General features: G+C 56.4%; 1 protein-coding gene across 10 annotated transcripts in view; it reads right to left on the bottom strand.

Moving 5' to 3' along the window:
- Positions 1-1,258: 1,258 nt before the first annotated feature.
- MARK2 (microtubule affinity regulating kinase 2) overlaps positions 1,259-26,881 on the bottom strand; it is a 168,213-nt gene continuing 142,590 nt past the window's right edge. For 5 of the 10 annotated variants that reach the window (XM_077323976.1, XM_077323993.1, XM_077324002.1 and 2 more), the window contains 11 exons: positions 26,356-26,475; positions 21,647-21,746; positions 21,364-21,476; positions 17,411-17,543; positions 15,584-15,753; positions 14,823-14,920; positions 9,870-10,031; positions 8,501-8,752; positions 5,872-5,898; positions 3,549-3,593; positions 1,259-3,300 (listed from right to left, as the gene is read on the bottom strand). In XM_077323976.1, coding sequence (XP_077180091.1) covers positions 2,943-3,300; positions 3,549-3,593; positions 5,872-5,898; positions 8,501-8,752; positions 9,870-10,031; positions 14,823-14,920; positions 15,584-15,753; positions 17,411-17,543; positions 21,364-21,476; positions 21,647-21,746; positions 26,356-26,475 — 1,578 coding nt within the window. In that variant the 3' untranslated portion in view covers positions 1,259-2,942. The remainder of the gene's footprint in view (positions 3,301-3,548; positions 3,594-5,871; positions 5,899-8,500; positions 8,753-9,869; positions 10,032-14,822; positions 14,921-15,583; positions 15,754-17,410; positions 17,544-21,363; positions 21,477-21,646; positions 21,747-26,355; positions 26,476-26,881) is intronic. The other 5 variants (XM_077324037.1, XM_077324012.1, XM_077324028.1 and 2 more) reach the window with 5 other exon arrangements.

The raw sequence follows: 26,881 nt of genomic DNA, 5'->3' as shown, positions 1-26,881 counted from the left end.
GTCTAGAAAGCTGGCACAGAGTCCTAGTCCCCAGATGAACTGGGATGGGGGGCTTTTTTTGGGGGGGGGAGAAGTGAACAGGTAGAGGGATAGTAGCATAGGGTGGGGAGGGCGGATTATGTTTACACTTTGCAGGATTGGTTTGCATCAGTGCCTGCATGGATGGGGGGAGGGGGCAAATGGGTGTGGTCAAGGGGCTGAGGGGCCACAAGGTGGGGGGGGGGGAGAGGGGGAGAGATCAGCCCAAGGGGAGGCCTGTCTACCTGAGCAGTCAGGAGCCGGAGAGAGCCCTGAGTGAATCCTGCCCGGAGGAAATCCCCCCCCCCCCCTCTGCAGGCAGGGAAGCAGCTGGCAAAAGCCACACGCTGGCTCAGGCTGGGAGAGAAGAAGGGAGAGTGTTGCCTGATCCCCCTGGCCCAAGCGGGAGCCCGGCTAGCAAAACGGAAATCATGGAGCCAGCCTGTGTGCGCGCTACTCCCCTCCTGCCCTCCCATCGCCAGGAGACGGGCAGAAGCATTCCTTGTCCACAGAGCATTTCCAATAAAGGTATTTTGTTAAAAGCGGCTGGTCTTTTCGCCCTGCGTCTGGCACCGGGCACAGACTGGGGGGGAGGGGGGGCAGGATCTGTGGCACTGGGAAGTGCAGCACGAAGGAGGAAGACCAGCTGGCCGCTCTGGCAAAGAGCTGTTTCGCACCAAGGTTCGCTTCAAGGAAAATCCTTTCCTATCCTTTCCTGGGAAACCTGCCTGGAGGCTCAAGGGGTATATTTGAGGGGTTGGGGGGAGAATCAGGCCAGGGGGCAGAGGCCCTTCCTCCCCTCTTCCGGGGGGCTGTGCTCACTCTGGGCCCTTTCCTCTCATGCCAGCCCTGCCTAGTGGGCTCTTGGCGCAGTCGCAGCTCAAAGAGAAGGGCAGCCTCGTGTGAGCCATGCAGCTCCCTGGGTGGCTCCTGGACTGCCCTTCCTGCCGGGGGTCGTGCGCCACCGAGCAAAAACCACCCTGGAATCAACACAAGTTGGAAAGGGCCCTTTTGGCCCACTGCCTTTCGGCCTTGGCTAACTGGCTGGCGGCAGCACCCCCACGGAGGTCAGGCTCCCTACAGAACCCCCTCCCTCGCCCCCACTCCCTTGGGAAGGCCCAGCAGGTACGCCTCCGTGGTCCTCACGCGGCCCCAGCCTCTCAGGATGCACAAGCAGGGTAGGCAGGTAGGGGTGGGAGTATTCTAGAAACAAAAACCAGCGGAAGCCAAGCCAGGCAAATGCTTTCTGGAAAGTTTAATCTAGATCCTGTAAAACTACATCAAACGGCAGCGTCCCTAGAGGGAGAAGGGGGAGGGGGGATGAACAAAAAAAAAAGGGGGGGGGGAGGGGAACATGATTTCTCTTTAAAAAAGGCATTTTGTGATCAGAATTAAACAAAAAATAACCACTCACAAAACCGAGGTATCAGTACAGTTATATACAAACCAGGTGTGTCCCTCTGTGTGTGTATGTGAGAGATGGTGGTGGGATTGCTCAGCGGGGGGGGGGGGAGGGACCACCCCAAAGAGGGGTTTTGGAAATACATTCTCGAGTGGAGATATGACAATGGAAGAAACCCAGCTCAAGGGAGGGAGGGGGGGCGGGGCAGGAGAGGGAACTGCAGCCCAGGGTCCCGTTTTTCCTCTTGTGCTTTGGATTAAGGGAGAGAGAAGGCTGTCCTTTTCCAATGGGGGGGAAGGCTGTGCTCCCCTGCAGGAGGGGGTCAACGAGGGCTTCCCCACAGGGTCGGTGGACCCATGGCAGAGAACGAGGCACCCAGTGGAGCGGTGCAGCCCTTCTTGGCTCCCAGCAGCCCCTGCTGTTTTTAACACTGTCAGACCTCCAGCAGCTCTCTCCACTGGCAGGAGCGAGACGGAGGATCCAGAGGGGAAAAAGGGCTTCAATGTGGATTTAACCCCCCCGACCCCATCCCAACATACTCCGCTTTCCCAAACTGGGGGGATAACCCTGCGGGGCTACAACCACCCATCCAAAGCGGCCAGGGGAGGGGGGGGGGAGGAGAGGCAAGGAATGCCCCTGTGGAAAAGAAGTGGGGAGAAGGGCTGGCTGGTGGATTGTCCTTTCCCCCCTCCAGGTCCAAACGCACGTATGGAAAAGCAGAGTGGGCAGCAGCTGAAGTCCAGGTGCCCTTGACTGCAACAGGGAGGGAGGAAAGGTGGCCCTGACTCCCAGAGCAGGGCCTGAAGATGGGTGGGTGGGTGGGGGGAGAGCTCCCAAGTTCCCTCCTACCTGTCCCCCCCCCTCCACCAGCCTGAGGAGGGAAGCACCTTGACAGTAATGCCCATTGCAAAGCACAAGCATGCCAGGCTCCCCCACCCCTCCCTGCATTCATAGCCCAGGCCCCGAAACCATCACCAGGATACAGACTCCGGAGGGGAAAGGAGGGCGGGCTGATGGGAGAGACCCCGCGGGAGACTCCAAGCCAGGGTAGGGGAGGAGCTCTTGCTGGGAAGGGAAGTGGGCCTTTTTTTCTTTTTCTTTTTTTTTTGCTGTGTTTGGTAATTTAAAACCCTGTCTAATGTGCAAAAAAAAAAAAAAAAAAGAGAGAGAGGAAAAAGTACCATGGTCACCACGGAGACCAAAAGGGATGCCCCCAACACCGTTGCTATAGAGACCAACAGCCCTTGGTACACTCCCACTACCGTTGCCACGGAGACTGGCCCGGTGGCTGCCAGAAACCACCCCACGCACTCTGTCTCCATGGAGATCGGGCAGGGGGGAGGGCAGGGGGATGTCCCCAGGCACCACGGCTGCCCCTCCCCCCTTCTCCTTCCCCAACTGCCCCCTTCCCGTCCTGCACCAGGGTATCAAAAAATAAACCCTTCCAGAGTTAAAACTGCAGCTTTACTCCTAACCTCCCCCCCCCCCATGCGCGTGCAGGCCGGGCCCCCCTGGGGGCTTGTTAAAGCTTCAGTTCATTGGCGATTTTTGAGGCAATGTTCTTGAAGGCCATGGAGGTGCCGGATATCCGCTTGAAGCGGACGCCGTTGAGCGAGAGGCGCGGGAGCTTGCAGACCTCCATCTCCCACTGCACAAAGGCCTCGTGGCCCGGCGCGCCGTGCATGCAGAGGAGCATGTACTTCTCCTGCAGCTCGCACTGGCAGTTGTTAGCGTCCAGCACTTTGCGGATCTCCTTCATCATCTCGTTGGGCTCCATGGAGCTCGTGGTCTTCATGCTCCAGGTGAACCGCAAGGAGCGCGGCTTGGCCTCGCGGTTCTCGTCCCGGTCTTTGTCCCCGCTGCCGCCTACCATGTGGGGCCTGAGACGAGGGAGAGACAGACAGTGAGGTGGTGGGGGGAGGAGGCCTGGCCCCTGTGCCCTGCCCAGCCCAACTGGCCACGGAGAGCTAGAAAGAGAGCCCGCGAGGGGGAGAGTTAGAGCGCGACCGGGAGGGGGGTAGGGGAGAGACACACACGGAGAGCGGCAGAGGCCCAGGAGCAGCCTGGCCTTGCCGGAGAGACAGACAGAGCGGAGCGGAGTCTTCCCCGGGCACTGGCTGCGTCTCACCTGAGTGTCTCCACACGGTCTTTGCTTTCGGGCTCATGCAGGTTCCTCAAAAAACAGAGGGGGAAACAAGATGTCAGGTACCCTTCAGTCAGCAGCTCCTACACCTGAGGTCCTCTCCTCCCCAAAGAGTGGGGGCTGCTTTGCTGAGCCGCTCCAGCTCTGATGGGGACGGGACGGGGAGCAGAGGCCACGGGCCGCTGGGGTGCAACGGCCGACACCGCGCGGAGGCGAAAGGGGAGAGGGGGTGGCAGGCCTTTGACCCTGGAGATGGGGTGAGACCACCTCAGGCGGCCCCTTTCTCCCCAGTCCTGCTCTGCAAGCAGAAGCTACATCCAAGCCGTGGGATGGGGGCGGGGGGGGGGGGGGGAGAACTGCTGGTTGAAAGGCTGAGCGGTGAATGAAGAATCCTCAGCCCCAACTTGCACATTGGCCTAAAGCCAGCCGCCCTCTTCTTAGGCCTGTAGCCACAGCCTACCTTACTGCGCAGATTGCCAAGGGCACACACCTGAAGCGCTTTGGACATGGCACTGAGCTTTGGGCCCCATCTGGGCCCGTTGGAGGGACTCCCCCACTGCTCTGTTTCCTGAGCCAAGGGGCAGGGAGGAGAACGGGGTCTTCCTGCAGAGGGGCTGAAGCCCGGGGGGGGGGGTCCCCTCCCTGCAGAGAGGGCTGTTTTGTGGCAGGGACGTCTCAGCCGCCTCGGGGAATGGCAGCCTCTTGGAAAAAGTTAACACTGCCTGGGTTCTGAATCGGCATTTAGCGGTTTTGAATTATTACCATAAAAAAAAACCCAACACTAGACCTGTTTGGTTACCAGCATTCGTGAACAAGCACAGTTATTCAGCATCAGCACAATTCACATCTTTTTATTACGATTATTCGCCTTCGCGGAAGTGACGTGTGTCTTGCGGTCCTGTCCCTGCGGTCACTCCTCCCTCCGAGGTGGGGTGGAGGGGAGAGGACAGGCCTCCCTGGCAACAAGGGCCAGGAAGCAGGAGAGGAACAACAGAGGGCCGCCCCTCCCACCCCCACAATCCCTGGCAGCCCCCCCTTTCTGGAGTAGCAGGAGAGAGCTGGGAGGAGGCTGCACGGCCACAACCTCCCTGCGGTCTCCCCCTCCCCAGTCCATCCAACGGCAAACAGCTCCCAGGTGCTACTGGACTCCAATCAAACTACCCCACAGATAAGGGGGGTTTCTTCACTCTGGGAGATGGACTGCCCCAGGACTTCGCGCCAGTTTGACTGGGGGGTGAGGAGGAAGAAGTGTTAGACCCCAACATGATTAAAAAAAAAAAAAAGCATCAGCAGCAAGAGAAGGGGGGGGGGCTTCTTGAAACCCCCCCACCCCCAGTCACAAGAAGATCCATCTGAAGACTTGTGGAGGGACATTTTTGCAGATTGGTTTCCGCAGCCATGAGGACTGGCCCTTAAAAAGAAAGTGGGTGCCACGTAGGGATGCCAACTCCGAGGCGGGGAATTCCTGGAGCGCTGGGGGCCAGAGACGTGATGCCACGGAGATCCACCAGCCCAAGCAGCTGCTTCTTCCGGGGAGATACACACTTTTCTTGGATGCTTTAGGATGCTTTGGGCTGATCCTGCGTTGAGCAGGGGGTTGGACTAGATGGCCTGTATGGCCCCTTCCAACGCTAGGATTCTGTGAGATCAGCAGTGATTCTGGGAAATCTCCTGGGCTCACTGGGTGGCTGGCAGCCCAAAGCCCGTATGGGGAATCTCCGACCCAGGGAAGCAACAGGCCGGTGTCTCCCTGCCCCAAGGCTCCTGGCCACACCTGGGGGAGCCTGGCACCCCCCTGGTCACTCCCCCCCCCCCAGCCCTCAAGGCAAGCGAGAGAAAGGACAGCCCAGCGCCTCCTGACAGCCCCATGCAGGGAGAGGAGGGGGATTAGTGGAGGGGCGGGGAGAGAGGAAGAAGAGCAGAGGCCCAGCCTGGGGAATCCGAGGGAGAGGGGGAGCACCTTCCGAGGCACAGAGTGTTTCCCGTCGAGGGGGCCCGCTGGGGTCGAGGTCAGCCGGCAGCCCTTTGCAGCTTTGCCCTCCCACCGCCCAGAGAAGGGCCAGAACCAGGGCCACCCCTCCCCCTCCCCCGCCCTGCTCCCCCCAGGCAGGAAGCTCTCCCAAGGTCACCGCTGTGCCTTTAAGTGTGCTGGGAGGGGGGGGGGAGTCACACACAGACACTATTAGCAGCCAAGGCATACAGGAGGGGGAGGGGGAGGAGGAGGAGGAGGAGGAGAAGGGAAGCCAGTGAAGAGGGTTAGTACCGAACAGGAGGAGGACAGAACAAAACCAGAGCGATGAACGCCTACCTTCTGGCAAACCTGAAAGACAGATTTCTAAAAGGGAAAAAAAAAAAAAAGGAAGGGGAAAAACGGTGGGTGGGTGGGCAGCGGAGCAAGCATGGGAGTGTGAAAGTGAACCAAGAGGCCGGGACCCCCTCCCTCCCTCCCTCATCCCTCCCTCCCAAATCTCTGGGTTCACATCAAGAATGCTCACGTCTTGGCTTCCTCACCCGGACCCCCACCCCCGGCCCTGTGTCCTCCTTGGCTCCAGGCAGGGACAAACAGACTGGGGTGGGGTGGGGGCTCTGCCAGGCTGCAGGAAAGCCCCTTAGGGAGCCCGAGAATCCTGCTGCAGCCTTCGGAAGGGAGGGCTGGGGAGGGGAGGGGAGGTTAACATTTATAGCAAAGAAAGAAGGGGTGGGGCAGGAGGTGCTGGACTGTACAGAATACCCCCCCCCCCAATCACAAATCAACTCCCCCTTACAAAAGACAAAAGGCTTTGAGGAAACCACGCCAACCCCCAACCCCCCCCCCCAATTCACCCCTATCCTTCAGCCTCTAGAGGAAGAGTAGGGAAGGCATTTTCCACACTGACAAAAAAGCTGCCTTGAGGGACAGGGAAGTTCAGCCCCCTTCCCCAGACCCCAAGAAAAGATCAAGTGGCATTTACAGCCTAGCTTGCTGTCCCAGCTAAGAGTGGCGGCTTCTCATGTGGCCAGCCGGGTTGGATTCCCCGCTCCTCCTCCACATGCAGCCAGCTGGGCCAGTCACAGTCCTGTTGGAGCTGTTCTCCCAGAGCGGTCGTGTCAGAGCTCTCTCAGCCCCACCTCCCTCACAGGGCGTCTGTGGTGGGGAGAGGCGACTGGAAGCCGCTTGGAGACTCCTTCGGGCAGTGAAAAGCGGGGTATAAAACTCTTCTTCTTCTCAAGGGCCCAATGTGTGCTGTGCTCCTCAGACAGAGGGTGAGAGTCTGAGCTCTCTTTTGGAAGATTGGGGGGGGGGGCAGTCAACACACCACCTACGACATTCCCGTTCCCAAACCTCTGCTGTAGCCCCACGGATTATCAGTCCTTAAGAGGTGGGCTCCCCATGTATCCACCCTGCTCCATTCCTCTTCTCCTCCCCCCACTCCTGTGGCTCAGCAGCAACATCCCCCCCCCTGCTCGGCCCCAAACTTCTGGACTCCATGTTTGCACAGGGGGATGGGGACACGAGGGCAGGGAAGCAGGCAGTTGGAGCCCTCCTCCCCCACGGCCGCCCTGAACAATCATCTGCTGCGACCTCCTGGGGAGGAAGCCCCCCCCCCTCCCCGCTAGCTCCACGATCCGATGACTGCTGCTCCAGACCCCTTCGGACCCTTCTGCTTTCCAAGGCAAGGGAGGGGGTCCGAGAGGGGAGGAACAATTCAGCTACTGGAGTCTGCAGGGCGATTAGGCACTTCAAGACGCTGGGGAGGGGCAACTGGGGAGGCTCCTTTGGAGTGCCCTGTCTGGCACCCCCCCCCATCTTCCATTCTATCCCCAACAACCCTGGGCCTACGGCCCCCCCCCCCGCCCCTTCCTGATGTCATGCCGGGATTGACTGCCCCTTCCTAGAGGCATCTCCTCCGCTTCTGTGCTGGCTCCACAAAGGACAGAACTGAACGGTGTGGGGTGAGGGGTGGAGGAAGCAAGGCCTTTCCCCTCCCCTCCCCTTTCACCCCGCCTGCAGCTACCGCAGCAGCAACGCTACCCAGGCCCCCCCATGAGGCTAGACCTCACCCGTTTTGTATTTACTTATTCATGCTTCCATTTATACCCCGCCACTAACGACAATGTGGTTAGGCAGGTAGCTCCCCACCCTCCGAGAAAAGTGGCTTACACTCCTGTCCTCAGCTACTACGTGCAGGGTGTGTATGGGGGGGGGGGGGAACGGGACATGCAAGGCGTTGAGCTCTGAGTATAATGAAGAAGAAGAAGAGTTGGTTCTTATATGCCGCTTTTCCCTACCCGAAGGAGGCTCAAAGCGGCTTACAGTCGCCTTCCCATTCCTCTCCCCACAACAGACACCCTGTGGGGTGGGTGAGGCTGAGAGAGCCCTGATATCACTGCCCGGTCAGAACAGTTTTATCAGTGCCGTGGCGAGCCCAAGGTCACCCAGCTGGCTGCATGTGGGGGAGTGCAGAATCGAACCCGGCATGCCAGATTAGAAGTCCGCACTCCTAACCACTACACCAAACTGGCTCTCTGGTGAGGGGAGAGGGGAGATGAGGGGAGATGAGGGCACTGTACAGGGAGAAATCCCAAAGAGAGACGCATGGGAGAACATGCACGCTAACCATCCCTCTAGGGCAGGGGTAGTCAACCTGTGGTCCTCCGGATGTCCATGGAGTACAATTCCCATGAGCCCCTGCCAGCAAATGCTGGCAGGGGCTCATGGGAATTGTAGTCCATGGACATCCGGAGGACCACAGGTTGACTACCCCTGCTCTAGGGGGGGAAAGTGAACCTGGATCAAGGCCCTTCTGCCCACCCACCCCACTTGCACTGCTCCAGAAGCAATCTCTCCTGGGATTTGTAGTGAGCAAAGAATGACAGTCGTTTATGTGAATGGGGCTCGGAGGGGACAGGACCCCGCCTGTTCCGCCCGCCCCAAGATTCCCCGCTCCCCGTCTCACCTGCGCACGAACTTGGACGTGAACTTGCTGAAGAGGCTTCCCGAGGCGCCCCTCCTGCCTTGGCTGTTCCCGGAGGGCGAGGCGGGGGTCATGCCGTAGGGGAGGTTCTGCTGGTCCCGGACCTGCCGGAGCTGTCCGGCGTGGAAGGTGCTGCGGCTGGAGACTCCCCGGGGGAAGTTGGTGCGCTCGGGGAGGGCGCTGCTGATGTTGTGGGCCGAGGGAGAGGCGACGGGGACCCTCTGAGGCGCAGTGCTGTGGGGGCGGGAAAGGAGCAGAGAGAAGCAGGGTCAGGGGGGATGCCGCTTTCCAAAGGGTGGGCCTATCCGGGAGACGCCAACCCGCTGGACGCAGGCTGGACAGCAGCGCTCTGGACGGGCCCGGGCGGCCGTCAACCTGCCTGGTCGTTGTGGCTTTGTCTCGGAGAACTGCCGGGACCGAAATACGATGGCTGTGTGGAAGGACCGTGGGGACTTTGTGCGTCCTCTCCAAGTGGCTATCCCCCACGGCCCCTTGAAAGGAAGAGAAGGCCCACTGAGGAAGGACCTCTCTCGGAGAGCCGTAGCCCGACCTGTCGGGTGTGCTGCGGATTGCAAAGCTCACAGGTGGATCTGGAGCTTCTGTCGCCATAAGGAGCCAGCATGCCCACTCACAGCTTTCTCCCCTCCAGCTGGCCACGCTCCTTCGGCCCCCAGTCCACAGCCAGATATACAGTGGGGCTGCCCCTGGTCTTGGTCCAAGGCGGGGAATGTGGCCACAGTTGGCGGGAGCAGAAACAAGGCTCCCTCTTTCCCAGGGCGAACGGAGACCCCTCGGGACCCCTCACTTCTTTGCTCCTCTCCGTGAAGACAGGCCAATGGGGAAGGAACTGAAAGGGCATAAAAGGGGAGGAGCCTCCTGCAGCCTTGACTCTGGCTGCTGATGTGGGAGGGGCAATGTGTCAAACATTGCCTTGCCTGTATTTTAGGTGGTGTGGGGACAACCACTCAGCTGCAACGGTGTGTGTGTGCGGCTGAATGCCCAAATCTTTGGTTTCTAAATTTCTCTCGCTCGCTGCTGGTGCCCAAACCTGGCTCTCTTCAGTGCAGCTGCCGTCCCCAAGACAGGATCCCCGGTATCCCTCTTGTGAGTTAATCGTGTCTCCAGGGGGCTTTGGAAGACAATGCGCCTTGTGCCCCCATAGATATCTTCAGCTCGCTGCCCCTGGGGGTTACCTGTCCTGCCACTCGCCTCCAGGGCCTAAGTGAGCATGCGGCGGGAGGAGGGTCTGGCGCCAGACGTGGGGCAGGACAGAAAACCAGAACGGGGCAAGGGCCACTGGCGGGGGGAGGGGGGAGAAGAGGCACGGAGGTGCACACAGCTGCCCACTTGCCTAGGTCGCTGTGCCTCACAGTTATTGTCGGAAGGGGGCAGCGCGGGCTTGTTGGAAGGATGCACCGAGGCAGACATGGATTTCTGGTGCTGGCGTGGGCGCGCGGAGCTCATGGCGGCGGAAGCTGAAGCAGTGGAGGCCCTGGAGCCTGGAGTGGTTAGGCTAGGAAGGGAAAAAAACAAGCAGGGGAGAAGCACAGATTTAAAGGGAGGGGAAAGGAAGGAGGACAGAGGCTGTATCCGTTGCTGATCCCAAATGGTGCCCAAGGACCCCCCTTGCCCATTACCCCACCTAGACCCCGTTGCCTTTCCCCCCCCAACCCACAGGCCCCCCCACTGGGCAGCCTTGGCCATAAGCAGGACAAGCTTTTTTATTTTTTGGGGGGGGGGTGCTCCCCAAAGGGACCTGCACCAAGAGGGTTTCCGTACTGCCCAACCCATCAGCCCTGTGGCACTGACTCTAACAGCCTCTACACTTTAACATGGCAGACGCCCCTAGCTGCTTTCAACCCTTTAACTCAACAGATGCCCCTGGCCTCCTCGACCCTTTAACTCAACAGATGCCCCTGGCCCCCTCGACCCTTTAACTCAACAGATGCCCCTGCCCCCCTCGACCCTTTAACTCAACAGATGCCCCTGGCCTCCTCGACATTTAACTCAATAGATGCCCCTGGCCCCCTCGACCCTTTAACTCAACAGATGCCCCTGGCCCCCTCGACCCTTTAACTCAACAGATGCCCCTGGCCCCCTCGACCCTTTAACTCAACAGATGCCCCTGGCCTCCTCGACCCTTTAACTCAACAGATGCCCCTGGCCCCCTCGACCCTTTAACTCAACAGATGCCCCTGGCCCCCTCGACCCTTTAACTCAACAGATGCCCCTGGCCCCCTCGACCCTTTAACTCAACAGATGCCCCTGGCCCCCTCGACCCTTTAACTCAACAGATGCCCCTGGCCTCCTCGACCCTTTAACTCAATAGATGCCCCTGGCCTCCTCGACCCTTTAACTCAACAGATGCCCCTGGCCCCCTCGACCCTTTAACTCAACAGATGCCCCTGGCCCCCTTGACCCTTTAACTCAACAGATGCCCCTGGCCACCTCTACCCTTTAATTCAACATATGCCCCTGGCCTCCTCGACCCTTTAACTCAACAGATGCCCCTGGCCCCCTCGACCCTTTAACTCAACAGATGCCCCTGGCCCCCTCGACCCTTTAACTCAACAGATGCCCCTGGCCCCCTCGACCCTTTAACTCAACAGATGCCCCTGGCCCCCTCGACCCTTTAACTCAAAAGATGCCCCTGGCCCCTTCTACCCTTTAACTCAACAGATGCCCCTGGCCCCCTCTACCCTTTAACTCAACAGATGCCCCTGGCCCCCTCTACCCTTTAACTCAACAGATGCCCCTGGCCCCTTCTACCCTTTAACTCAACAGATGCCCCTGGCCCCCTCTACCCTTTAACTCAACAGATGCCCCTGGCCCCCTCTACCCTTGGCCCCCTCTACGCTTTAACTCAACAGATGCCCCTGGCCTCTCTACCCTTTAACTTGACAGATACCCCCAGCCCCTTCTACCCTTTAACTCGGCAGAGGCCCCTGGTCCCCTCTACCCTTTAACTCAGCAGATGCCCCATGCCCCTCTACCCTTTAGCACAGGGGCATGTTGCAAGGCGAAGGGTGCCAAGCAACACGCACAGAGTAATCTTCCTTTGCAGAGGATAAAGCCCTTAGATGTGGGCAAGACTTCAGACTAATCTGGAACTAACCCTGGTGAGACTTTCTGTCCATCAAGGGAGGAGTGTGAGGGCCCTGCTATTGACCCCCACGTCCCAGACACTCTTTGCCACGGATACAGCTACAGGTGGACGTCCTGGGGTGGGTGGGTGGGGGGGGGAGGGAAGCAAATATACAATATACAGCCCAGTATATGTGTATATAGGGGCAGGCAACAGCCATAATGGGAGGCATGGATTTGGATGAAGATGGAGAGGTAGGGGGCTTGTGGCCACAGGAAACCCTGGCGGCCACATTGTCAGGCAAAAATAAAACGGGGAGGGGGGGATGCGTGCGTGTGCGTGATGGATGAAGAACGGAGGGTCACAGGGCTGCTCCTTTCTGGTCACGCCCAGCCGAAGTCTAGATGGGGCGCAGTCTGAGATGAATTCTGGTGCTGCGTTTGTAGGGGGGAGCGGGGGGGTGGGCAGAGGCCCTGCACATCTGTGTTTGGCGGCTAAACTGAGCAAAGTCATTGGTGGTAGGCCACTCTCTGCCTGGAGTCGGCCCACTGCCAGCGGGGGGATGCTCCTCCGTACTTCAGTATTTACTGCCCTTGGACAAGGGGCACGTGGTTGTCTCCGTGTGGAGAAGTGTAGGGACTTTTGGGGGGAGGAAGTTCCATAATTCAACTTGTCTAGCACACTGTTGTCCTTTCCTTCTTCCAAGGAGCTCGGGACACATGAGTGACAGCTTAATTAGTGATGGAAGAGATCTGGGTAGGGTTAGGGGGAAAGAGGCCTGGGCTTGGAGGGGAAATTAAAGAGAAGGCCAGTGTCCTCCTGGTGGTGCCCCCTCATTTGGACTTCACAAGGGCTGTGAGAACACCAGGAGACACCTGCTGGGTCAGACCAGGGAGGGTCCCTCCAGTCCAGCCTCCTGCCTCACACAGGGGCCAGCCAGTCCCTCTGCAGGGCCAGCAACAGGGCAGGGAAGCCGAGGCCTTCCCCTCATAAGGACACAGGAGAGCCCTGCTGGGTCAGACCAGGGAGGGTCCCTCCAGTCCAGCCTCCTGCCTCACACAGGGGCCAGCCAGTCCCTCTGCAGGGCCAGCAACAGGGCAGGGAGGCCGAGGCCTTCCCCTCATAAGGACACAGGAGAGCCCTGCTGGGTCAGACCAGGGATGGTCCCTCCAGTCCAGCCTCACACAGGGGCCAGCCAATCCCTCTGCAGGGCCAGCAACAGGGCAGGGAGGCCGAGGCCTTCCCCTCATAAGAACATCAGGAGAGCCCTGCAGGGTCAGACCAGGGAGGGTCCCTCCAGTCCAGCCTCCTGCCTCACAGAGGGGCCAGCCAGTCCCTCTGGAGGGCCAACAACAGGGCGGAGAGGCCATGGCCATTCCCTGATGTTGCCTCCTGGCACTGGTTCTCACAGGTGCACTGCCTCTGGAGGTGGAGGTTCCATTTACTCTCCATGGCAAGTAGCGACTGTCAAAAGAGCTAGACAGGAAGGGAAGAGTGCATCAGATGGCTCTACCCCATCCTTGTCTGGCTCTGATACCAGCTGGCACGATGAGACTCATGGGGCTGCTTTCAGAGGACAGCCCTGTTGGCCCGAAGTAGGAGAGCCACATTCGACTCCAGTGTCACTTCAAAGACCGACAAGAACTTTAGAGACTGACCCTCAGTTGCCCCAGGGGGTTGGACCAGAACCAGTGGGATGAAATTCAATTCAGAAGAATTTTTGGCTTAACATCCGGAAGAAGTTCCTGACAGTTAAGAGCAGTTCCTCAGCAGAACAGGCTTCCTCGGGAGGTGGTGGGTTCTCTGGAAGTTGTTAAGCAGCGGCTAGAGCATCATCTGACAGATATGCTGATTCTGTGAACTTAGGCAGATTGTGAGGGGGTGGGCAGAGGGGAGGGTGTTGCTGCTTGGCTCTTGTGGCCCTTTCTTCCATGCCCAGGGATATGCCAATTGCCACTTTGGGGTCGGGAAGGCGAATTTCCTCCAGACCAGATTGGCCAGGGATTCTGCTTTTTGGGGGGGGGGGGGATCATCTGGGCATGGAACTGGGGCCACTGTGGTGAGCAGGTAGTTTCTGCATTCTGCAGGGGGTTGGGCTAGATGACCCCAGGGTTCCCTTCCGACTCTATGATTCTAAGATTTTCAGGGTAGCAGCTTTTGAGAGTCAATGTTCCCTTCTCGCAAAGGGAGCCTGGACTGCCAAAAGCTTACAACCTGAAAATCTTGCCGGTCTCCAAAGTACTCTTGCATTCAAAATTTCTCCAGCTGGAATTATTCGAACCACTCGATGGCCACCTGGCCTCTGAGGCTTGGCCTGGGCCGTGGCAAAACGTCCCTGCTGATCCATTCCGCCGGTGGCCTTGTGGTTCCCTCCTTGCACCGGGGCGAGGCTCATTTGCTGATTCCCTGGTGTTACAATGCTTCTCCGCACACAGTAAACACGTGTGTCAGAGGGAGGATAAGCAGGAAAGAGCAAGTGTAGAGCAGCAGCTGCAAGACTAATAAAATTTGCGGTGGGGGGAGGAGCTTTCTCTATGTCCACTTCCTCTCTGCATGCTGCACCTCGTCCAACCAGGCCTGCTATTGCCGTTTGGCCTCTGAAATCACTCTCCGAGGTATAAGGACAGAGGGACTCGCGTTCTAGCTGCATCTGAGGAAGTGAGCAGCGATTCACGAGAGCTCCTCCCCTGCCACAAATTATGTCAACCTTTAAGGTGCTCCTGGGCCCTTGCGGTTTTCTACTGCTCCAGACAGACTAGCATGGCTACCTACTACGGTCTTTCCGCAGGGGAGGAGAAGGGCGGCATCTGAACACGCAACCCTCCTGCGGTCTCCACGGCAGGAACAGTTTTCACTGAGCAACGGCCAGTTGGGCTATACTGGTCCCTTCAGCCACAGGTCAGCAAGCGGTGGCTGAAGCGGCCACGTGGCCGGGCTCCCGAGAAGAGGCTGAATCTCAGCCCCCTGCAACGGGAGAGGACTGGTCCTTACGGAAGCCACGAGAACGGACAAGCGGCCAATTGGGCGTGAACCACCTCGTGCCTACAAGCCTTGCTTGGCTGTGCGGAGACTGCGGCCTGAGAAATGGGCGCGAGAAGCTCACCGTCTCTCAGTTGCCGAGAACATTAAACAAGATGGGCTGATGTTGCAGCCTGGCTCCTGAGGTCTGGCCCCCCGCCCCCCCCCCCGAGCTCCCCGGCCCCCGAAATCATCCCGTACCTATCTTTGCCGTTCTGGATGGAGTTCTGGCCCAAGCTGGTGTGCTCCAGCATGGGCGAGTTGCGGCTCCGGTTCGTGCTGGTCGAGAGGACGCTGTTCTGTGGGGGGACAGACAGTGTGAGCAGAAGTCCTTCCCCACCCCAGATGCACAGATCCTGCCGAACAGCAGGGGGCAGCACCACCCACCCATTCCTTCAGGGAAGAGCTTTTCAGAGGGGTGAGTTTGAGGTCCCCAAGAACATGCAATTGCCAAGACAACTGGTTTTTTTTTTTTTTAAAGCTCCACTTCCTTTCTTGTTATTTCTTCTGCCCCATAAAGGGTTCAACGTCTGCTGCAAACAGCAGTTTTCAGCTTTGGCATGAGAGACGTGACAAATCGCAACGTACCAATCTAGCATTTCTGACATGCAAAAACCGGGAAATCATTAGAGGTGCTTCTGGCAGGTTCCCGAACTGACTGAAGGCCCTGCAGGACGGTAGACTCGTGCCAGGACTAAACCCGCCTTGCAGGCCACCCGGCATCCCTGTAAATCACCCGATTCTTGCCCCGTAACTACCAGGCCCTGCGTGTGTTCATGGAGGCCTCTAGCTCAGCGGCCAAGAGCTCCTTGCTTGGCATGCCGAAGGCCCTGGGTTCAATCCCTGGCACCTCCAGGCAGGAGGATCTCAGGAAAGGTGATTCCTGGAAGCCACTCAGAGGTGATTCCCCCCTCGAATGTCAGCGAAAGGGGCAGAGCCCACACCCGCAAGCAGAGACTGACTGTGGAGGGGGAGGGGGTGCTCTTCTTCCGCTCGAGGCCTGGCAACGGGCTGGCCGGCACTTTGACGGTACTGCTGGCCTTCCGGTCCCGCTCCTCTTCGGGCCTCTTGTTCTCTGCGTTGGCTGCCTGCGTTTTCTTGGAGTATGACGTGGATGTCGGGATCGTTGGTACTGGGGGGGTGGAGGATGGAGAGAAAAGTGTCAGCAGGAGAGGGTGCTGAGAAGGAGCGGGAATTTCCTGAGCCCCAAAGTGGGACTCCAACTCCAACTGAAGAACCTTCTAAGGATAATATATGGCGGCAAATTGCACAGAGCACGGTGGGTATTGTGTTAAAGGAGAATATGATCCCAGTCCTCTCTGCTGTGCGAAAAGATTGAAATACCCCCAAACCAAAACGGGGCTGCTTTAGAGCCCAGAGAGCAAGGAAAATGGGAGTGTCGACCTCCCCCCACCCCCCCCCCCGCCACACTGTAGGAAAATCAGGAGAGCCCTGCTGGGTCAGACCAGGGAGGGTCCCTCCAGTCCAGCCTCCTGCCTCACCCAGGGGCCAGCCAGTCCCTCTGCAGGGCCAGCAACAGGGCAGGGAGGCCGAGGCCTTCCCCTCATAAGGACACAGGAGAGCCCTGCTGGGTCAGACCAGGGAGGGTCCCTCTAGTCCAGCCTCCTGCCTCACCCAGGGGCCAGCCAGTCCCTCTGCAGGGCCAGCAACAGGGCAGGGAGGCCGAGGCCTTCCCCTGATGTTGCCTCCTGGCTCTGGGCTTCAGAGGCTGATTGCCTCTGAATGTGGAGGCTACCTTCCGTTGCCATGGCTAGTAGCCACTGGGAGACCGCTCCTCCATGAATCTGTCTAATCCCCTTATAAAGCCGTCAGTGCCTGTGACCATAACCTCATCCCCTGGCAGCCAATTCCACATTTCAATCACTCCTTGAGCAAATGCTTCTTCTTTTGTCACCTCTCTAATTTCATAATCCTCTAGCACAGGGGTGGCCAAACAGTGGCTCTCCGGATGTCCACGGACGACAGTTCCCATCAGCCCCTGCCAGATACTCTCACCGCCAACATTACGCCTCGTGGCAGCAAACTGAATAAGGGGATGTGCTCACGAGAACTTTGAATGTGCCCACCAGTTCATCGGCTTCATTTTATGACACCCAATTTCTAGCATCATGGGAGAGGGAGAAAAAGCTCCCCCCCACTTCCAAAATGCTGCTTCCGGGGGACAAGGACCCCCGAGGACAGTGTGCGTGACGGGAGACTCAGGGCTAGTCAAACTGCGGCCCTCCAGATGTCCATGGACTACAATTCCCACGAGCCCCTGCCAGCATTCGCTGGCAGGGGCTCGTGGGAATTGTAGTCCATGGACATCTGGAGGGCCGCAGTTTGACTAGCACTGCTCTAAGATCCACTGCAAAGTGTGTGTTTGTGTGTGTGTGTGGGGGGGGGGAATCGGCAAAAACAGGCTGCAGAAATAATCCATCAGCAGAAACAATCCGTTAACTTCAGCCTGTTTCAACTACCAAACCATGGTGGATAAATAAATGACAATAAATCAACTTTTACTCGTTTATATTTATTTATCTGCCATCACAATAGCTTGGTAGGGAAGCATGGCTTCCTCACCCTCCAGTTTACCCACCAGGCTTCTCTTCCCTGACATTTCTGGCATCTTTTCCAGCTCTCCGTGCCCTTTTCAAGATGCGAGGATCAGAGCGGGAGGCAACATCCCTTGCTTCAGCACCACCGGCTGTTTTGTTTGCCCTTGGCCCAAGGTCAAACGCTCCTCCTCCAGCCCCCCGTAGCCCCGGAAATGCGGAGGAAGGACTCACCCTGGTCGCTGAAGCGGCGCTGCTTGGGGTTGGCGGATACGCTGCGCTGTACCTTGTGTGACGGGGAGGGGGCGGTGCTGTTGGTGAGGTCGGGCTGGGGCCGTGGCTTCAGGGTAATGCTGTCGTTATCAAGCTGAAAGAGACGAGGGGGAGTGGAAAGTGAGAGGGAGGCCCCGCCCCTGGAGAGGGCTCCCGCCACAAGACACGCCCAATCCCTGCTGCCCTCAGGCCCCGCCCACGCAGCCATGGAAACACACTTGCTACAAAGGCCATGGTCCTGTCACTGGGGACGAGACCCCCAACCTCACACCTTGACGTTACGTAACTTCTTCCTTGAGAAAATTTTTGGGCGGCGAATGTTTTGAGGGTGCTTGCGTGGAAGGTGGCGGGGTGGGGGTGGGGAGGTATCTCAGGGCTCCCTCAGGAAAAGCTTCCAGAAAGTTCAGGCAGATGCAGTGTCAGGGGCCGATCGCCCATTGATTAAAAAGGTATCCTTAATTGTTTGCACCGAGTTGAACGTGAACTGAGTGCATGCTGGCTTAGAAGAGGGAGTCCTTGCCTGAAGGCCTAAAATTTAAGATACCACCCAAGGGAATACAGGTATGTAGAAGAGGGCAGAAATCAAAAACAAAACGCGCCAATGATTGTACAAGGCCACCAAGCTTTCCCTTTTTAAAATTTTTTGAAAAACAACCACCACCCTATATCTGTGGGTAGTATAAGGGATGGACAGACCCTCGGGGTCCCTTGAGGAAATGTTGGGGGGCCAGGACCGAGGGGGGGCAGAGGTTCAACAGCTTGGCGACAGGAGTCCTGAGCTAATGAGCTATTTATTACACCCAAAACTAATATCCATCCGTCCATCCGTCCATCCGTCCATCCATCCATCCATCCATCCACCCACCCACCCACCCACCCACCCATCCATCCATCCATCCATCCATCCATCCATCCATCCATCCATCTGATTTTCCTGCCACTCCTGAGACTGGCTTGTGGTGGGTTACAAACATCCAATAAAACCCCCAGTAAAACTCCATTAAAACGGACAACAAAAACCACAATAAAAACCGAGCAACATGGCAGTAATACCTCCAAACTCCCCAACTCCCCACCCAACCTCTACCTCTGGAGGGATGGAAAGAGGGGGTCGAGATCACAAGACTAACTGCTAGCTGACCGGGGAGGTGGGGGTTGGGCACCGATCTTCCTCGCCACCTTGGCCTCAAACATAGACCTTGTGGAAAAGCTCTGTTTTGAATATTACACATCAACAACGTTCTCCAACGGGCAGCAGAAGAGCAGTTCAGAGGGCCAGCAGTCCTCTCAGCATCCTCTCTACTCCCACTGTCCAAGACTTCCTTCTATAAAAACACAAATGATCTTTGGCCAACTAAAGTCACAGTCTGTCCTCTGCTTGAAACCTGTTGATTTTACTTCTGCCTGCCTCTTTAGCGTCTCACTCTGAAGGGTCTATTGCAGGGGTAGTCAAACTGCGGCCCTCCAGATGTCCATGGACTACAATTCCCACGAGCCCCTGCCAGCGAATGCCAGCGAATGCTGGCAGGGGCTCGTGGGAATTGTAGTCCATGGACATCTGGAGGGCCACAGTTTGACTACCCCTGGTCTACTGGATGCTTTATTTGGACTAGAACCTGCCTCAGAGAACTTGCAGTAGAAAGGGGGTGGGGGCACACGGGTATTGAGCAAGCGGGGTGTTAATTTTTCAAAAAACGCCTGTCAGGTCATCACTCTGAGAGTGTTTCCAAAGGCAGGGCCCAGCCCTCGGCAAATCGACATCCGACATCCGGGCGGTCATTTTCTGCGTTAGCTAGGAGCCTCGGGAGGGAGGAGGGAGCGGCACCCGGCAGACAAAAATGTAGGCCTCGCCTGAGCTCCTTTCAGGGCAGCCCCTCCTTCAGAGGTTAGGTGGGCAGGAAACAGAGGGGGGGGGATGGACTTTTGAGCGGAGGCACCCCCACCTCCGGAGTTCCTGTTCCAGACAGGTTAATGAAGCATACACATTATTTTCTTTGGGGTTACGTTGAAAGCCTTTTATAAAGATAACGCCCTACGGGTTTCTACTCAAGCCTGTGCTTGTTTGTAACTGACGGGACTCCGGCAGCAGAAAAGAGCAAGAGTCCAAAATTTGTGGCGGGGGGAGCGCTCTCGTGAGTCACCGCTTGCTTCCTTTTTCAGGTGCTGCTGGACTCTTGCACTTTTCTACAGCTGCAGGCAGACGGACGCAGCTTCGCAGCTTGATGGGTCTCTGATTCGGGTCTCTCTGCTTGGCTGCTTCTTTTGATCTCATTTTCAGTCTGCTCCACTTTGGAGTGGTGTTTTAAAAAGTAGAAGAGTGGCTTGCAGGTGCTTACAATAAATAATGTCTCCCCTGCAAGGGCAGAGATTCTGGTGCCCTTTAAAAACATAATAAAAGGCATCCAAAAGTTCCCGGCCCTGAGTTGGATGACCCAGGCGAACCAATCTTGTCAGATCCCAAAAGATAAGCAGGGTCACCCTTGGTCAGCATTTGGATGGGAGACCGCCAAGGAAGTTCTGGCACTGTGCAGAGGGAATCATAGAATCATAGAGCTGGAAGGGACCACATGGGTGATCTAGTCCAACCCCCTGAACAATGCAGGACACTCACATCCCTATCGTTCTTCCACTGTAACCTTCCACCGCCTTGAGCCTTTACAGAAACAGCCTCTCCGTCAGATGGCTATCTAGCCTGTTTAAAAAACTCCAAAGCATCACTGTTCTTCTGCCTTCAAACAGGTAGCCGTGTTGGTCTGAAGTAGCACAATAAAATCAGAGTCCACTAGCACCTTTAAGACCAACAAAGACTTATTCAAGGCGTGAGCTTTCGAGTGCAAGCACTCTTCAGCAGACTATGAACTACCATCATGACAGTGGGAATAAAGCAAAAATTAATTCTGTTAAATTAGTAAACTGTGCCACACATCCAAATACAGCCATATTCTTTACCAAAACAGCCAATCAGTCCCCTCGAATTCAGTTTTTTTGTGTTCCCACTGTCATGATGGTCAGTTCATAGTCTGAGGAAGAGTGCTTGCACTCGAAAGCTCACTCCCTGAATAAATCTTGGTTGCTCTTGAAGGTGCCACTTCTCCTGCCTTGTAAACCCCGCAGGGTCGCCAGAAGTCAGCTGCAACTCGATGGCACTTTATGCAGGAGCATGCGGGCACACACAGACACGCACACAAGCAGATCCTGCCCCCAGTTAAGTACGCAAAGTAAAAGCAAAGTGCATAATATTTCTTTGTCCTGCTCCGGCATGCCCTGGAGAAGGGCCAGACATCTCTGCAAGCCACTGACTTGACCTTTGAAGAGCCTCATTCAGCCCTCGGAAGCCTCTGGACACACAGGAAGCTGGATTCCCGAACTCGCCCCCAACCACCTCTTCAGCGCCTGTGCACAACGTTCCAGACAGGAACAGGCCGGAGTGACCCTCCCCAGTGAGTCTGGCACTTGTAGCCTAGAACTAAGCGGGTCCCCGCCGTGACACGCCTCCGTGAGGACCACTTTAGAGGGGCAAAGAGGCAGAGCGATGGTGCTCTGTGCCCATGGGGGACTGCCTCGGCTTCCTGGGTTTACCGCTAAGTTCAGGCTGGGGGTTAAAAGAGGCACCATCCTGGCTGTAGGAGGCGGCCAAGACGGGAGCGAGGAAAGGAGAGCTTGCCGGGGCGCTGCTGGGGTGGCTGAGCAAGGTGGCCCAGGAGAACGTGCCCGGTTCTCGCTTCCAGAAAGGGACATGCTGGGGAGCCTCACACCAGAGCCCTTCCCCGATGGAGCTTCAAAAATGCAGGAGGCAGAGGGAAACTGCTGCAGCCTAAACTGTTGCCTTGGCACCTGGAGACACCTGAACCTGTTCCCTCCCATCCCCCCCCCCCCTCCAGCCACCACCCCATCCGGCTCCGCCGCTCTCTCACCTCTGAGTTTTTGTATCCTAGCAGCAGATATGTAGCCATGACTTCGTTATACTTCTGGCTGACTAGCGAGTCCTGGATCTCCTCGCGGGTGTATCCCATGGATATCATGAGCTCTGCGGGACAGCAGGAGGGGGAAGGGAAAAGGTCAGAGCTCCTTCCGTGATAAATGTGCTCAAGGAAAACAAAAAGAGCGGGTTTGAGGGTCTGGAGCCGGGAGGCAAATCGAGATCTGAGGTTGCGAAGGCTTCTCCCCCTCCCGCCCTTCCTTGCCCCGTTTCCCCACCTGTCCGCCTGGGATCCTTGTAGTCGGGCAGAGGCTCCACGTAAGGCTTCAGTTCGTCGTCCTCGTGCCCCACATTCATCCAGCGGTCTTTCATGATTTGCTGTGGGGAGAGAGACACGTGAGCAGGGGGGGGGAAGGGCGAGAATGGTGAGGCTATGCCCTGTGCCGGGAGATGGTCAAGCTGAATCCTAATGAAGCTGCTTTATATAGACTCAAACCCTGTCAAGGTCAGAATTGTCTACTCAGACCGGCAGCTGCTCTTCAGGGTCTCAGGCAGAGGCCTTTCACATCCCCAACTGCCCGGCCCTTTTCACTGGAGACTGAAGTTGGGACCTTCTACGGGCAAAATGTGTGAATGCTCATGGAGCTGCCTGCTGCGGAGACAGATCCTTGGTCTATCAAGGCCACACCTTGATGGCAGCAGCTCTGCAGGGTCTCAGGTGGAGGTCTTTCACATCACCTACTGCCTGGTCCTTTTAGTCCCTGGCCTCTCCAGTTTAGGACCTCTGACATGCCACAGCCCCTTGGACTAGTATTGTTCCCCCCCCTCCCCAATTTTAAATTGTATCGTCACCAGATAAATAAAAAGGGTTGCAGTATTCTGCCCCCCCCTCCCCGCATACCAATCATACACATAAAGTCAAGGTCAGGGGTAGTCAAACTGCGGCCGTCCAGATGTCCATGGACATCTGGACGGCCGCAGTTTGACTACCCCTGGTCAAGGTGGTCATGGATCAAATAATCAGGGAGTAAGACCATTGGCCCTCTCAAGGTCAGTATTGTCTGCTCCAAAGGTCCAAGAGAAAGAAGTTGTGAGCCAGTGTGGTACAGCAGTTAGAATGCTGGACTAGTATTCGGGAGACCCGAGTTCAAATCCTCCTCCTACCCAGGAAGCTTGCTGGGTGACTGTGAGGCCAGCTCAGGCTTGCCTACCTCACAGAGCGGTCGTGGTAATAAAACATAGAAAAGGCAACAATGGGTTTAAATTATGGGTGGAAAGGCACTGGATGGATATTGGGAAAAACTCTTTTGTAGTAAGAGTAGCTCAGCAGTGGAATGGGCTGCCAAGAGAGGTGGGGAGCTCCCCCTCACTGGCAGTCTTCAAGCAGCGGCTGGACAGGTCCTGATCCTGGATGCTTGAGGCTGATCCTGCGTTGAGCAGGGGGTTGGACTAGATGGCCTGTCTAGCCCCTCCCAACTCTATGACACTATGATTCTATGATTCTATGATTGAGCAGGGGGTTGGAATAGATGACCTTCACGGTAACTCCCAACTCTATGGTTCTAAGATAACAGAAGCCTTTCGGCATCCTCCTCCCCTATGAACTAACAGCGCATGTTTTTACAACTTCAAGCACATACTTGGGCTGATGCAGCAATTCCTGTGTAATTTTTAAAAAGCACACACACACACACACACACATCTACGGTGTTCTGGGGGAAGGGCAAAAAGGGAGACAGGAAAGGGATGCCTCCATCCGAGGAAGACATGTGGCTCACCGGAACCCCCAGTTTGCTCTGAGCACGTGCAAAGATCCCCCCTCCAGTGGTTGCTCCTCCTCAACCATACAGCTACCTCCCCCCTTTCTTGAGGAAAGCAGCAGGGGACCTCGCCCGTGCCTCTCCTCCGATGAGGAAACGCCAAACAGCCCCTGGGGGAAGCAATGAGGGTCCCCGCATCCCGGCAGCTGAGGGCTAAAATTATACCTGGCAGGGGAGGAGGGCCCAGCGGTGGTATCCCGCTGCCAGAACGTAAGCCGCTCCCCACCCCCTGTGTGAAGAGAAGGCCAGGGGGCGGTTTCGATAGCCTGCCTAGATGCACACACATACAAGCAGAGAGGCAATTTTGGTTGGCAGGGGGCACTGCAGCCCAGCCAGACGAAGTCAGGAGCCAGGAGCTGCAAAGTGAACTGTGGCCTATTTATGCTAGCGCGGGGGGAGGGGGGGAAGGCGAGGGGGGGAGGGGAGAAAAAGAATGCAAATTAAAAACAGATTGCCAGCGAAAAGGACAGAGTTCCCCACATTGCCAAAGCCCAGGGAAACTGCTTGGGCCTTTTAAAGCAAAAAAGGGAACTAAGAATTATTTATTTTTTTAAAAGAGTGGCTCGATATCATCCATCCATCCAGGTCGCTCTTCCCTCCACAGCAGGCCTGTGGCAGCTTACCTCATAACATTTGTACAAAGGTTAAAATCAGGAAACATCAACCATAAAAACAAGGCACAGACCAGGCTTTCTGGACCAGGGTTTCGTGAAACCCCTGGGGGTTGCCTGACAGCCCTGAAAGGGTTCCCCAAAAGGGTGGGAGTTAATGTTTTATATATTTTAAAAACTTGTTAAACGTTTGTCAGGACATAGGACCATATATTGTCATGTTGATAACCCCCCTCTCCCCATGGCCCAGGGGTAGTCAAACTGCGGCCCTCCAGACGTCCATGGACTACAATTCCCATGAGCCCCTCTCAGCGAATGCTGGCAAGGGCTCATGGGAATTGTATTCCATGGACATCTGGAGGGCCGCAGTTTGACTACCCCTGCCATGGCCAATGATAGGCCTGGAGGGGGTGGGAAGGGGAAGGGCCCCGGGTGGCCATGTGCTCAGCTCTGTTTCCCAGCTGTATTCTGCACCATGACGCCACTTCTGGGGTTTCTTGAAACCTGAAGAATGGTTCAGGGGTTTCTCAGTGGTAGAAAAGCTGAGAAAGGCTGGCATAGACCAATAGTTAGGAATAATGGACAGTAGAGCTTCAAATATGATTTCCTCTGGTGGAGAAGGGGAGAGGAGAAGCAAGGAAGATTACAAAGGGACAATCTCCATGTTTCTAGGTCATTTGGGGGAGGGCAGGCAGCCTGGCATAGCCCGATCTCGTCACCTAAGCAGAGACAGTGCTTGGAAGACGGACCACCAAAGAAGACTCTGCAGAACAAGGCTGACCGCCTCTGCTTCTCAGCCATAAATTGGCTGCAGCTTGATGGCCCCTTGGGCACAGTACACATTTCTCAGAGTCCCTGACGAGAGGCGCTTTGACTCCTGAAAGCGTATACCCCCCCCCACCCCCAATCTTATTGGTCTCAAATCTAAACTTTTTACATGTATTGCTAGGGCTATTTTATTAAAGACCATATACCTAAAACTCTGTGAAACAGACAGTGAAAAATTAACTGTTTATGAAGAAGAAGAAGAAGAAGAAGAAGAAGAAGAAGAAGAAGAAGAAGAAGAAGAAGAAGAAGAAGAAGAAGAGGAGTTGTTTTTTATATACGGCTGAGAGAGGTGAGGCTGAGAGAGACCTGATATTACTGAAGAAGAAGAGTTGGTTCTTATGCCGCTTTTCTCTACCCAAAGGAATCTCAAAGTGGTTTACAGTCGCCTTCCCTTCCTCTCCCCACAACAGACACCCTGTGAGGTGGGTGAGGCTGAGAGAGCCCTGATATCACTGCTTGGTCAGAGCAGTTTTCTCAATGCTGTGGCGAGCCCAAGTTCACCCAGCTGGCTGCATGTGGGGTAGGAGCGGGGAATCAAATCTGACTCACCAGATTAGAAGTCCGCACTCCTAACCACTCCGCCAAACTAGCCCAGGAGGCAGGATTGGCCTCTGCTGGCTGTCAAGGATGCAGCCAGGTAAACACTCAGAGTTTGCAGCCTCCTTAATGTGCAAGAAGATTTTTTTTAAAGCCCTGAACAGGCAAGGTCTTAGTCACTGACACTGGACTCTTTATGCAGAGTCCCTCCTGTCCTGAAGTCTCCTGAAGACAAATGGGCTTAGACTGGAATTCCACGTAGGGTGGCACAGTTAATTTATAAGAAATGTAAGGAGAGGGAACCGTGCCTGCTTGGGAAATGATCTATTATGAAATTACATTCTGAAGATTTTCAAGCTATTCTTTGCCGGTTATGCAAATGTAGAAGACTCACACAAGTGAAACATACAACCTCACAAGCGACCGAATAGTCCTTGGCTTTCAGCCCAGATCTGGTAGGAGCTTTTTTTAAATTAAAAAAAAAAACGGGATTAGATCTCTGTATGCATGCCACACAATCCAGAGTGGACGGAAGAGCCAAAAGTCAGTCAACAGGGGCCTGTGGTTAAGGAGCAGGGCCAAAGGCATGTGTGTGTGTGTGAGGAGTGGGTAGAGTAGCAATTGCAATATGCAAATCCTTCCGCCTTTGCTCTTGTGGGAAACTGCTGCTAGACAAGGGCCTTCGTGGCTCCACAGAACGTGGCCACAACATCCAACCCCCTCACCCCCCCTCCCCGGGTGCCTTTCCAAAGCTAAGTCGGGTCGGCCACGGACAGCACTTGGATGGGGGGCCCACGAGGCGCGCTGCTCAGGAGGCAGAGCTGACGTAAGATCCGGGCATCTCAAGTTCTCAAGGAGGCCTGGGCCTTCTCAAGTTCAAAGGCAGTCCAGCTTAGCAGACGTAGGGATAGACTTTGCCTAGAAACCTACAGCTGGTGAGAGGAAGACAATACTGACCTAGATGGACCAATGACCGGACTCGGAATACGGCCTTCGACCAATGGTCTCCCCCGAGCCGAGAGCAGAGTTCATTCAGCAGCCCAGCCTAGAACGGCTGAGCTGAGGCCTGAAGGCAGGGGAGTGGGCATCTAAGCTCAGCACATCAGGTTTCCACATTCTGACGGAGCAGAGGCAGCTTAGACGCTGGTGCGTACAGCGATGTACCCAACGGCGGATGTCAAGCCTGCTTACCTCTAAAGTGCCTCTTTTGCTAGGGTTAAGGATGAGGAATTTTTTCAGCAGGTTCTCGCAGTCCGTGGACATGTAGAAGGGGATCCGGTACTTCCCCCTCAAGACCCGTTCTCGCAGCTCCTGCAGAGGGAGGAGAGGAAAGGTGATGGAAGAACGGCACGGGCTACCGCAACGGACGATGCCACGGACAGGGGCAGCTGTAAACCTGGATTGCTGCGGAGGAAAAGATGCTTTACCCGTGAGACAAACCCGTGATAGTTACCCCTGCAGCCCTAATAGCCCAGCCGGGCCTGATCCGGTCAGATCCCGGAAGCGAAGCAGGGGTGGCTCTGATGAGTACTTGGATGGGAGATCCCTCCCCCGCCGCCACCAAGGGAGCCTAGGGTTGCAATGCAGAGGCAGGGGATCACCAGCCACCTCTGCTCACCTCCTGCCTTGAAAACCCCAGAGGGTTTGTCTTGACAGCACGCAGCTATCTTCTGCAGCAGCCCGAATAGCCAAGACGAGTCCGGTCTTGCCAGAGCTC

Source organism: Paroedura picta, chromosome 1 (genome assembly GCF_049243985.1).
Source record: "Paroedura picta isolate Pp20150507F chromosome 1, Ppicta_v3.0, whole genome shotgun sequence".
NCBI lineage: Eukaryota > Metazoa > Chordata > Lepidosauria > Squamata > Gekkonidae > Paroedura > Paroedura picta.
This window is presented reverse-complemented; position numbering and strand designations above follow the sequence as displayed.